The sequence below is a fragment of the Thermobia domestica genome, chromosome 5 (genome assembly GCF_964235325.1).
Source record: "Thermobia domestica chromosome 5, izTheDome1.hap1.1, whole genome shotgun sequence".
Taxonomy (NCBI): Eukaryota; Metazoa; Arthropoda; class Insecta; order Zygentoma; family Lepismatidae; genus Thermobia; species Thermobia domestica.
In genome coordinates, this window is record NC_137458.1 from 286,525,620 (window position 1) to 286,540,040 (window position 14,421).

Here is a 14,421-nt window from a genome sequence, read left to right on the forward strand (position 1 = left end):
ATAGAGAAGAATGGCAATTTTTGAAAATTAATTTTAGACAGTCAGATTTTTTTTATAAATATGTAAATAGTTCAATTTTAAATGTGGTAGCTGGAGCCAAATTTTGATTGGGGTGTACGGCTAGGCAGGCAGCCGTATTTAACAACCAAGGCCTTATCGAGTCTCAAGGAAATGTGAGATTCCATCGATTTTTCCCCGAATCTCAATCAATTTTTGTATTCAGTTATAAAGCATTAGGTATAATAATAATAATATTTATAGGTAAATATAGTTAGGTAGATACATTTTGAATCATATGTACGTGTTTTAAATATGTAAAAATTTTGTACTTACCAATATAAGTATTATTCCAGTGTATAGTCCAATGTTGATGTCCTTTAGTTAATTATTTATATCCACGAAGTTATATTTATCACTTTAATAATAACATATCACTTGCACCACATTTTAATAAATGAATAGTAAATAAAAGCTAGTTCGAGTATAGCATAATCAAGTAGTAGCACGAATTCTGAAATAAGAGTAACACTAGTGAAGTGTATAAAACCACGCATATACATGTTACGAAACGGAAAATTTTTTGAGTACCCGTTAGACATTCGACATGGAAAGAAAAACTCCAAAACAACATGTGATGTCATTGTGTTGTAAAAACACAATATTTTCGGCGAAATTAGTAATAATTTCGTAGTGTGTTTTAACAACCAGTGTTCACGAAACCAAACCGACGCGCAAATAGATTCGTTGGAGCGGAAATAATCTTAACCTTGATTGAATTTTGCTGAAGTTGCAGTCGCTACCCAGGAACTGTCGCAGTGTAGCAAATGCCCTACAGCAGAATTTTATTTCCCCACATCTAAAATTTTAGTCTTCAGTTTTATTGAAGAAAATTAAAACGAATATATTTTCAATTCCTTTCAGTACTACGATTATACTATAACTGAATATGTTTTAATCATTTGTTAAAAAGTTTTATCTTTTAGATTTCGAAGTGCATGACAATTGGAATAAACAATTATCATCCATTACTAATACTGTCAATAAAAGCTTGAGTTGGCAAGTATGGACAACCAAAGTAATGGAAAATTCCTGAAATACGACACTTAAACTTAATTGTGAGGAGAACTTGCAATCCAGAGTACCTTTGAATGTACATACATATATCTTTCGCACAGAGTACTTGTGCTGATGTTATGCTCATCTAATAATTCTGTTACATCTCACAAGATGTCGTAAGTGTACACTTTTGAGCATAGAGATTCTGAAGTTTTTGCTTCATGTAGTTTCTTTTTCTCATCAATTAATGAAAATGGTTAAAAGTTAAAATATATAAAATATATAATGTTAATGTTTTGGTGCAGGAAAATCAATTATTGTTTATAATATTAAATTACTTATTTACACATGTCTCACTTATTTTCAAGTTTATATTTATTTTCAGTATTATTTATTTTTCATATATTGTATATCTACAGGTAGTTCAATAATATAACGCCCTCTTACGAGGTCTAGCTTGGATTGCGAAGCAACCAAGATTTTAAGGGGGGACATGTGGCAGGATCCGTTTTTAAATCAAAAGATTATGTATAATAATTTTATTTTATCAATCAATGTTTATTTATTTTGCAAAGGTCGCGTTTTATGAAAATAATAAGGTGAAGGTGAATAATGGTTACGAGTAAGTTTAATGCAAGCTTAGGAAAAGTTATTATTCAATGGTCAGCGAAATGATGTAAATAAAATGTTTCATTGGGAGTCTGCCAATGCAGGAAGACAATGCATACAATGCGTCAATTCTTGCATAGGCTAAATTCTGTAAATTATGAAAAGAGAGATTGTAAGCTTTTGTGAACATTTCACACATTCACGGATATGAGGAAATTGCTTAGAATCGGGAAATCGAAGTGTGTCGAGAGTTGCAGTTTTTGAGTCTTGATACAAGGAAAGAATTCGTTCTTCCAAGTGAAAGGAGGTCACACGTGCCGTCCAGCAGACGACAGGAGAAAATTCTAGAAGGACCAGGTTGAACAAAACCAGGAGACGGGAGGTCTTTGAGAGAGACAGACAAGATTAGTTTGGCAGACAGGATCAGTTACCGTGATCAGTTGGAGTGACAGAGAGCGAGACAGTCAACTGACATTCAACCGACAGTCAACTTAGAATTCAATATTCTATCTACGGAGATCATCGAGTCGTCTTTAGCATTTGGGAGTAAACCAAACGCAATGCTCATCTACAGCAACCATTAATTGGAAGTATCAACTTGGCGATACTAGATACAACACCTAGATCATCAGCGGAGCGTCATCTGAAGAGATAAGGTATGTGTTACTCCTATTCAGGGCTCAAATGCTCAATACTCGATCGGCGATACTCGACTGGCGAATATTCCGATTATCCGTAATTACTTCACAACACTTACATTCACAGTTTTTATCTAAGAGAAATATAATTGTTATTGAATGATTGAAGTAAATGTTTTATTACCAGAATCAATCCCCGATTGGTATTTGTAAATTTAGTTAACCTCTCGCACATGTATATGAGATCATTCCCACTCATTCTAGATGGTGAGTGGAAGGCACTCAGATTCACTCAATTAGCATCCCCAAACTAGGCACTGAGTGACTGGATTGTCAATTTAGATTTGGTAGGCGTTTGTGAAGTTAGATGGGAAGGTAATGGGGTATTAAACAGCGAAGGATATAGAATGTTTTACTCAGGTAATGAAAAGGGAGATCATAATGGCGTAGGAATAATTCTTGGAAAGCGCTTAAAGGAGAAGGTAGTGAAAGTAAGAGTTATGATGTTAAGACTTAAAGGGAAAACGAAGGATCTAGTGGTGATATAGACATATGCACCGACGACTTCGCATGCAAATGAAGAAGTAGAGGAGAATTATGAGAAAATAGAAGAAATTATAGATAGGGAGAAGAAGGGTGCATGCATAATTCTAATGGGAAATTTCAATGCAGTTGTGGGAGAAAACCAGGACGGTAGTATCGTAGGCAAATATTGTTTAGGCGAAAGAAATGAAAGGGGAGAGGGACTGGTGAATTTCTGTAGACAGAATTCACTAGTAATTGGGAACACTTGGTTCAGTCAGCACAAGAGAAGAAGATATACATGGAAATCACCAATAGACGGCGGAAGATATCAGATAGACTATGTCATGATTCAGGACAGGTATCGGAATAGCTTAAAGAACGCGAAGACCCTTCCCGGGGCTGATATTTTCTCTGATCATAATCTTGTGCTGGCCGAAGTAGATATTCAACTGAAAAATGTAGGCAGAAGAAAAGTAGGTAGCAAAGTGTTGAATACTGAAAAGTTGAAAACCGAGGAAATAAGAAATCTTTTCGCTGAAAAATTCGAAGAAAAATGTTCAAAAGAGGAAAGGATAGGCGCAGGTAGTAACGCACGGTGGGAACATTTTAAAAGTTGCTTACAGCAGGCTACAGAAGAAGCAGTAGGTTACCGCGAACACAAAACTGCTAAGAAACCATGGGTTACAGAGCAGATGTTGCAGAAAATGAGGGAGAGGAAGATGTGGAAACAGGTTGATACAGAAGAGGGCAGAAAGATGTACAGAAAGTTAAATAATGAATTAAGAAGAGAAACAGACAGAGCGAGGGGAGAGTTTTACAAAAGAAAATGCGAGGACATAGAAGAATTAGAAAGAGTTGGGAAATATGAGGAAATGTACAAGGAGGTGAAATCTATGGAATTTTGGAGGAAACAAGGGAGTATTATGATGGCAGTAGAAAATAAGAATGGGAAGGTAGTCAGCGAGAGAAATGAGGTCATAGGAAGGTGGAAAGAATACGTTGAAGACTTATATCAGAGTAGGGATAGACCGTGCAGCCTAAATGCTGAAGTGGAAAATGAAGTAGGCGAGGATGATAAAGGATTTAGTATTCTTCGGGATGAGTTTGAAAAGGCCATATCCGAGATTAGGAATGGAAAGGCAACAGGAATAGATAACATACCAATCGAATTCATTAAAAATATAGGAGACAAAAGAAAGAAAGAATTGTGGTGACTATGCAATGAAATATATGAAACAGGAGAATGGCCAAGAGACTTTCTGAAAACGATCATGATACTGATGGCTAAGAAACCGAATCCAAAGAGATGTGAGAATTATAGAACTATTAGCCTCATATCTCATGCAGCTAAAATTCTGCTCCGAATACTGAACAGAAGGTTATATGGAAGAACAAATAAAGATGTTGAGGAAGAGCAGTTCGGGTTCAGAAGAGGCAAGGGCACAAGAGATGCTATTGGATTATTAAGGGTGATCGGGGAAAGATTTATAGAGAAAGGGAAAGAGGTGTATGTTGTATTTATTGATCTAGAAAAGGCTTTTGACCGCGTGAATTGGGAATTGTTGTTGGGAGTTCTAACAAAGATAGGGTTGGAATGGAAAGATAGAAGACTCATAAGAAACTTATACATGAACCAACAAGTAAGTGTTAGGATAGGAGAAGAACTGATGGAAGAGAGTGCAATTGGAAGGGGAGTTCGACAAGGATGCTGCCTCTCGCCAACACTATTTAATGTCTATCTAGAAGAGATAGTGAGAAAGAGTTTACATGATGATGATAGTATTTCGGTAGGAGGTAGAATGATTAGATGCATAAGATTTGTAGACGATATGGCGCTTGTTGCAGAATCTGAAAAGAAAATCAATAAAATGTTAGAAAAATGAGAAAGGGCTTTGAAGAATATGGGATGAAAATAAATGTTAGAAAGACAAAAGCCATGGTGATTGGAACGAAGGGGTCTGTGTCAAATATAAAAGTAGGAGGGGAGAAAATAGAACAAGTGAATAGTTTTCGATACCTGGGTAGTATTCTTAGTAATGACATGAAATGCGAACGTGAAATAAAAGCAAGGATAGGAATGGCGAAAGAAGCCTTTAAAAGAAAGAAAAGTCAGTTTTGTGGGACCTTGAACAAAGAGTTGAGAAAAAGACTCATAAAATGCTTCGTGTGGAATGTTGTACTGTATGGGGCGGAAACATGGACATTACGTAAAGGTGACGAAAATCGACTGGAAGCCTTCGAAATGTGGGTGTGGAGAAGAATGGAAAGAATTAGTTGGGTCGAGCGGAAAACGAATGAGAGAGTGTTAGAAATGGTGGGTGAGAAAAGAACACTTTTAGATATAATTAGGAAGAGGAAGAGAAACTGGTTGGGACATTGCCTAAGAAGAGATTGTATCATGAGGGACGTCCTAGAGGGTATGGTGGCGGGAAAGAGAGGGAGGGGGCGAAGGAGACTACAATTAATGGATGATATTAAAACAGAAAGATCATACACGAAGACGAAAAGGTTAGCGGAGGACCGTGGGGCATGGAAGCTTTTCAGCTGCGGCAAGTGATCTGCCAATAAAGGCAGAATAGCTATGATGATGATGATATGGTAAAGTAAGTTTGTTCTCAATACAAAATAAAATAAAAGAAGAAAATACAGGATATCGTTCTAGAGGGCCATATTATTCACCTTTCCAAGGTTGCATGTTCTATATATTTCCCTTATATGTGTAAAATGATTAAAAAATAAATTTGGAAGAGTTTTTAATTATCCATTTTAATGATGTATTATCACATTATATGGCCATATAATTGAGTACAGGCAATAACTGTCTTTCGTAGGACATGAGTAAATCAACGCACAACAAAAAATTACAAATTATTTTTTAATTTCTTGACAATTCCGTAATTTAAAGCAGCGTCAAACGTACTCCTCTCGAAATTTACGAAAAGTATCACGACGTACTCATGTTCAATGAAATGGAATTGACCTCTGCTTCATTCATATGATCATATGCCACAGTCTATCTTAATGAAAAGTAAGCACATTTACATTTTCCGCTTCATGTTAATTTAATTTTCCAAAAAAATTTGAAATTTCTGCCAAATATAGAATGTTACCTTTAACAATATTTTAATTCGTTAACGTACGTTTACAATTTTGTCTGTATAAGGGTACAAAATAAACCAACCATATTACAGAAGGTACCATTATATTCATGTCTTACAGAACATTTGCCGGCATATACTTTTGGTAATTCCAAGATATATAATTTGGGCCGTTGTAATTCTCTTACCATATGTCTTATGAAAGAGAAATTACCCTACTTCTCATTAATATGAGCACAAACCACTATAAAGCGGAATCAAAAGGATATAATGGGTCAATAGATATTGTAGGATTCGTCTTCTTTTTGTTCTTTCTCTCTCTTTTCTTTTCACAAATGCTTACTTGTAAAAGGGAAGAAACGAACCAAGTATATTTACAAAAAATATATATTTCTAGAACTTGAAAATATTTACACAATTTTATTTTCGACAATTTCTAAATTTTAGGAGTGGCTCTAACACGGAAAAGTCCCACAAGTTGTCGATAAAAACTGATTGCAACAAAGCACATTTGATAGAGTATCAGGAGAAATGAAAGTGAGCAAAATTTAAGGTAACATGGACCAGAAGGATAAGAGCTACGTGGTTTCAAAATTTGAATATTCAAAATATTATATAATGGAATTATGTACGTTTAAAGAAAATATCTTGAAAACTGCTAAAGCAGTCGAAACACAAGTTGCACAATATAATGAGAACAAAATACCTTATCGAAAACCGCAAACACTGTTGCCAACTCAGCATAAAAATATTTTGTTTGAAATAGAACCATATAGAAGTGTGCATAGATTAAAAATACATTATTATCATTAAACATAACAGTGAAGTGTAGTGGTACAGTGTTGCACACTGTTGGAGCTACCTGTACTGGGAATGTTCAATGGAGAAATCTGATATGTGGCGACAGATGGTAATAAAAGAATGTTAGAAAAAGTAGAAGTTTTGCATTATACTTCTCTAGTCCTAGTGAATAAGCAGACAACTCGCGAAAACAAACTGATACACGCGAGAAAAGTAACATGTGTTTTCTAATTCAGTAAACTGGTTCTCCAGATTATCTTATCAATATTTAGAAGAGTACTTTCTTGGTTTATGTCTTTCTTGTAATTTGATATATATTGTTTTTTTTTTCTCCTACGTATCATATGATTATGTTAATACAATATAATACTGCCACATTCACATTGGAAATATAATTATTTTAGTACTACCTCATTTCGTTTTTAGTCGGCCCGAATAGTCGTGTGGTTTAGAAGGTTAGACAACCGACATATTAGGGATCGCGGGTTCCAATCCCGCCTCGGACATGTTTTCGTTGTACTTTTCAGCTTATATTTCATTGTTATCTTTCTCTTTCATTGTGGTTCGGATCCTACTTTACACTATAGGTCCCATCCTATATAGCTTCGCAGCTGACACAGGATGTAAAAATGGCATCACTCAATTTCGTTTTTCAAATGCATCAATATTTTGTGAGACTGCTAGCATTTTGCTATGTTATATTATTGGTGTCATGCATTTGAACGAAATTCATAGTATGAGAGTCGGATTCTTTTATTATCATCTATTGCCACATATCAGACTTTTCCATTGTACATTTTCAGCACACGTAGCTCCAACGGTGTGAAACACAGTACCACTAAACTTCACTGTTAATCTTAGAGATAATAGTACATTTTAAATCTGTGCACACTTGTATATGGTTGCTATCTCAAACAAAATATTTTATGCTGAGTTGATAAAACTGCTTCACCAATAGCAACACTGTTTTTGGTTTGCGATAGGGCATTTTGTTCTCATTATATTGTTCAACTTTTGCTTTGATTGATTTAACGGTTTTCAAGATGTTTAAACGTACATAATTCCTTGATATAATATTTTGGATATTCAAATTTTGAAGCCCTGTACCTCGTTTCGTTCTGGTCCATAGCAACTTAAATTTTGCTTATTTTCAATTCTCATGATGCTTTATGAGATGTGTTATGTGGCAATCAAATTTTAGCGACAACTTGTGAGATCTTCTCGTGTAATAATTCCTCTCTAAATTGTAGAAAGGTATGTATGCAAGTCATATGAAACACAATGGGTACCTGTATTCAATTCTATAAATATATAACGTGATAAACTCTCATTTAAGAGGGTAAATTAGGTCAAATGCCTTCCAAATTTAAATTTTATTTACTTTTTATCCACAAAAGAGAACGAGATGGACAAACTAAATTTCCAGAGAACACATCTTAGTCCTCTATAATAATAACAAAGTTGTAGTTGGCAGTTTTGGAAATTTAAGAAGCTGTCTTCTACACCTCTCCCGGAGATGAGCCAACGTACTCATTGTCAAAATTTGTCAGCATGGTCTTAGGTAAACCTGGGTGAACTGGAAGACAGTGATCCGGAGGCACAAAAGTTCGAACAAATGCCTCCAATACTACTAACGTGATTGAATATTATCAACCATTGATTTATGTAACGATAAAATATAAATCAGTGAACATATTAGAGTTGACCATCTTCCATTGACTAACTAATTGAATTGTGTCTGAATCCTTTTGTTATGAACAAAGTTATGCAACTTAAAATTAACCCGTATACAGTGAATTTGGAGATTTCCAACATGGAATTCAACCCAGAAATTTAGGTTGAAAATCACACCCGATAACTATGAGAAAAGCTTAGAACGATTTGATGTCCTAAAGTTATTAGTTCCTTTGCAATGCCATGGCCATCTGAGACGGAATATTTTGTTTAATTTAAGAATCAAATAATTAATTAGGCTTTTACCCAAGGCAAGTAAGTAAATATAAAAAACAATGGTAATTCAATATGTATGTTGAACCACTACGCATTTGAGAAGCATGTTACATCTCTTCTCAAGATTTTTGAGCAGGTATGCTTTGAGGCATCACTAAAGTCATTAAGAACTTATAACGCTTGTAGACTAACTAACAAACATTGAGATTTTTATTTTTACTACCTGAAATGTTCGTTTTGGGGCAAATTCATGATTACTTCGAAACAAAAAACCCACTTCGATCGAAATGTATAACGCTGACAATGTATAGAAAATTCGTTTGAATCAGATCACATGATGTGAACTTGTACAGTGGATAAGCATACATTTATCTTTATAAAAAATGAAATTATGCTGTACAAAACTAATATTGAAATTCTTGTTCGACCTCAAACTATGATTTTTCCTCTTTACTCTCCTAGATTTGTAAAACATGTCACGAACAAGCTAGTATGAATGTAGCAAAGCGGTTGAAGACAGGCCACTACTCCCTAGGTACCACACTACCGCTCGTTGATCGAGGAGACGGTAGTCAGCAATCACTGACTGAGAACTGTAAAGAGGGATGCTTAAAATACTTTTTTACCATAATGGTTAGATGAAGTACGTTCACAATCATAGCTCAAGTGTGGATCCAGGAGTGTGTTGGTGACACGCTACAAAATTTCTATTACTTACGGAGCACACATTTGTATGCTTCACTCGAAGGTCACATGAAACAACTGACCAGCAGAAAATCATTTGGTAACACTGTCTTACAGCATTACATTTTAGTATATTCCTCGTGGCATGCGACCGTATGAGATTTAACGTATACTTTAATATAACGACCTGCTACTTGGGTTTCCATACGAAACAGGTGTCTCAACCGGTCATCAAACATGGCATCAAAAGACTACCAAGCAATTTTATATCAACCATGAGATTTAGAGAGGCACTAAATCATTCTGATTAGGGCGCCTATACATAAAATATTACCTGTTGGCTAATCTTAAGATATAACAGTAATTTAAAACTCGTATTTTCTAAATGTTCTTTCCTGAATCAAAATCACCATAAGTAATGCAAGTGATGGTATATACAGCGTCTCGAACTTGGCTACCACATATGTTATGACTGATCATATATACATAACTAATTAAATAACGGTTGATGGGGAATTGCAGTCCATATTAGAAAACACAGCAATATATAGGTTTCCATTCTACCAAAAGGGTTCACGTCAATTTAAAGCGTACGGAGTATCATTATTTCCACTCTATGCTCAACAAATGATATAAAGAAGATAAAATCATGTGTTGCAATACCATAAGGATATGAGTAATTGAAACAAATGTGTTTATGGTCATAAAAATCGAATATATGGCAAAAAAGACACATTAAATTTTGAAACGCTAAATCATATGAGAAAACAAAAGCCCACATTGTGGACAACATATTCGTATAACTAGCAACGTGACAAATTTGTTATGTTTTATTATTTTTCATTCTGTTTTTCATCTATTCATTATAAATATAAATTATTACAGTGAACAAATTTGTTTGAGTTTATTGTTAGAAAATATAGTTTTTGTTGTTCCTGATAAAAGCAGTTGTGTGTTTTCAAAATCATCAACATGGCAGCCAGAGATGATAAATTTCTAGCTGTATTATTGTTGTGCTTCCTAGAGGTAATTGTATTTTCAAGTTCTCCTGTTTAAAAGAAACACTTTTCAATATTTTTATGGATAAAATGTAATGGAAGGAATGTGCCACTATTCGTTACACCACTTTTGAATTTGTACACTATTTTGATTCGTAACATTTACATTATTTGTGTCTCCTAAATTCCATTGTCACTGTCATGCACACTAGTATACATAGAGCATTTGTGTAGTGAGTTTTTTTTTCCCTACTTTTAAATTTCAAATTCAGATTCATAAAATTAATTAACGTTCAACGTTCTTTTCAGAACAAAACATTGTAAGTATAATATTGCATCTTAATAATAATAGTAGTAACACAATTCTTTTAAAAGATATGTCAAGAAGTTATCCTCATAGATAAAGCAGTGCCACTCATTCACAACACACAATTCAAAGGCTGATCCACTTATATTGAGCCGAATTTAAATATACTATTTACCAATGAAATACTGTGCTTCCAGAACCATTTGTATTCGATCTGTAAGCCAATGCTATTCACTATTGCCTGACATCAGAGTTCCAATTGCAGAAGACTGCACTGAAAATCTTAGCAAGCTTTACCCTGGCCGGTGATGGTGCGTAATCGACAATTAGACAGGCGCCACTTAAGAAGTCCGAAAATACTATGTCTATTCGATTGGTATCTGGAATCTTTCAGTTGCCTATTTTGTACGATGATAAAGTTCAATTTATGTTTTCATCATGTGACTGGATCCTTGTCTTGATGAAGTTCAACCAAATTCTTGCTTTGTCTGTACAATGCTGAGATTTCATTCTGGTACATTTAATCACGACATTAATCTGATAGTACGGATCATTGATATTGACGTTTAGCATCACTTTCCGAAGATACACTTTATCTTTGTTCAAGTAACCTACCACAATCGTGAATTCTTCTGGGAAACAGTTCTAGCTGCTTCCGTCATTGTAGTGGACTAAGGAATCTGTGCCGGATATTTCGGTATATTACAATCCACAGTGCCACAACCTACACGAAAATTACCTACTCACATATTTACCTACTCTCGTGACGCCATGAAAATAGAGTCGAAGAGGGCTACAATGAACTCCCTCCCACCGAAATCTATTCAGCTTCGGCGGCATCAGACTACGCTCGATCACACTGCTCTACTGCGTGACTAACGAGATATTGTTGCTTGTCTCGTAGCAATATCAGGACAGTAGAATGCGTATGCGCAGTACAGTGGCACATTGATTTCTGCTCAATATAAATGAACCAACCTCTGTATTTAGTACAAATATAAGACCTGCCAGACAATAGTTAAAATATTAGAAACTTACAGTAACGCAAATCATTATCTGAATTACATATGTTGTCTTTAAATGACGTGTGACCACTTCAAATCATTTACAAAAGAAAATATTATAATCAAGGAAATATGTTTAATGTTTTGTAATAATGATTCCAGCAGTAAAAATATACACGTAGTAACACTTTCTACTAAACATATGAGCATTGTCCGCTCCCATAAGCATTGTCAGCTCCAAAAGACTTAACTACATCGAAATCTAGAATTTTCATGTGATTCAGAAATATTTTTATATTTTAATTATCACATACACTGTCTAGTATAGACGTTAAGGTTGAAATATATTCCTAGCTGAAATTAGAGAAAAAGAAGAACTGAGAAGAAACAAGTATATGGTTTTCTTCTAATAAACTTTTGTTTAATAGGACGAGTTATTTTGAGTATTATCGGAGGACAGTTTCTCCATTTGGCCCTTTCTCCCTTTTCCCCTTTCTCTCTCAGTTATTCTCAAAATCTGATAAGTGAAACTCATTTTTTAAAGGTTCATGTCTTATTCTGTTTAGAATACTTTTATTATTCGTTTTCACTAACCGAAAATTATAATCGTGGGTCATTAAACTAAAGATATTATTATATTATATTTAGTATACAGTTTCAATATTCTGATAAATATCGGTTCGTAAATTCATAAACCTTATTATTAGAGAGTTATATCAGAACATTACTATGTTACTATTATGAGACGAGTGTGAAGTACATACGTAAGCAAACTTTTACTGTGGTTGTATATTAGAAGAATATAGATCTTGTTCTTGATTCATTATAAGAAACTAGAACAATTTTCTTGTGGGGACATGGTGGCTCAGTGGGGCGTGGAGTCCGTAGTTTGATCCCTGTCCAAGTAAATTTGTGGTGAACTGTAGGGTTTCTCAGGGTACTCCCGTTTCCTCTGACATTTCATTCCATCAGTTCTTCTATCATAATTTTGTTGCCTTAAACATCGTCTCGCTTAGAATAACCAGCATAATCGTGTGACGTTAAACAGAAATATTTCATTTCATTTTCATTTTCAATTTAGTTATTTGTGAGGTCCATATGGGAATTGGTACTACATCAACACCTGACAACCAAAACATAAGCTTCCACCGAGAGCTGAAATCAGGTCTACAGATTCGTGCACTAACCATGCATCTTCAACTATGTTCTTTTCTATTCTACGTATACTCAATGTATTAATAACTAAACTTTAAATTAACCGTTAGAATCGCTAAAAATGTAATTTTATGTATTGCTCTAAATTATATTTTTCAAATTTTAATATTTCTTTCTTTATTACACAGGTACTATATCATCAGGAAGTTGCGTGTACTGATCACAAGTCAGTCGAAGACCATGTTGACAAATTCTACCAGAATATAAAGCAGTTATTACAGAAGATAAAGAGCTCACTTGGCTTGGTCAACAATGGAACTGTGTATGAAAATATGCCTGATATTTTTGAAGATGATTACTACAAACTAAAATTGTATTTCAAGAATATGACCAATGAAACTGCAACGAGTGTTGAGAAATATTTAAAAGAAAATGAAAACAAGATTAATGAACAGATAAAACTTCTTGAGGATGGGTCAAAGAATTTTACGCACAGTGCCAAGTCAACATTCTCCAAATTGATTGACCAAGTGTGTGATGTTACTGTGGACATATTTTGGGGCTTGCTTTCCAAGATTGTACCGAATCCAAAAGAAGCAGGTTTCTTAAAATATTTCATATTGCAATTTAATAAGGAAACTAAACCAAAGCTAAACGTTTAATTAAATGAGCATATGTAAATTAAAATCCAAAGTAAAGATATTGCATTTTTCTCTGTTCATTTTATAAATAATGCTTTTTGTCGTGTAAATCAAGCAAATTTATATTCAGCTCCTTTGCCAAGACTAATTTGGTTCTTGCATCAGAACTGCAAGTCGAAAATTGTTTTATTTCATCAGAGTCCTGAGTTAAATATATATATTTTTCTAGTAAACCAGTTGCAGAAAGTCGTAGGCATAATAATCAATAGTAAGACTATTCATGGCTTTGGATTAATTGTTTTAACAAAAGAGACACTGACCAAAGCTTACAACTTTACTTTATTTTAAATTATAATTTGTAACTGTTTCGTATATTTTGTTACTATATAACTAATACTAGACAAGGAAATAATTTAAAATAAAGTAAAGTTGTAAGCTTTGGTCAGTGTCTCTTTTGTTAAAATAATAATCAAATAATATCTTCACTCCTAAAAGACGTTCTAGACATAAAATCTAATGTAGACTCGCTGTTTAATATTGGTACACTCATTCTTGATCGGAAGGTCTCCACTACAATCTATTTGACTAAGACATGTAGATTTTGTGGTCAACAACTAGTTTTGTATTGCTTTAAGAAGTATTGTAGAGAAGGAGTCTTACTTTTCCGCTTATACCAAAAATTTCTTGTTATGGTTGTTTTTGATGTTAATCTTTTTTCTTATCGACAGTAGTACTTCTTTTGGTTATTAGATCTGCTTTTTTTTTTTAAAAAAAAATTATCATTATTACTAGAGCCCGGATAAAAGTAAAGCAAAGCGTGTGACGGTCACTTCGGAACTTTGTGACGGGAATCAAACGCCTTATACTGAAATGGACCTCCGTAGAGCAAGAACGAGTGGTATTTGCAAGGTAGGTTGGAGTTTAAAGTTATCTTCTTTCACCTTCAGCATGTAGT

The 14,421-nt window shown here is 34.2% G+C and overlaps 1 protein-coding gene across 1 annotated transcript; it reads left to right on the top strand.

Moving 5' to 3' along the window:
* Window positions 1-10,285: 10,285 nt before the first annotated feature.
* LOC145684900 (uncharacterized) lies at window positions 10,286-13,576 on the top strand. The gene is made up of 2 exons (XM_081757252.1): window positions 10,286-10,387; window positions 13,014-13,576. The coding sequence occupies exons 1-2, from the start codon at window positions 10,334-10,336 to the stop codon at window positions 13,485-13,487; spliced, it is 528 nt and encodes a 175-aa protein (XP_081613378.1). The 5' UTR covers window positions 10,286-10,333; the 3' UTR covers window positions 13,488-13,576.
* The last annotated feature ends 845 nt before the right edge of the window (window positions 13,577-14,421 follow it).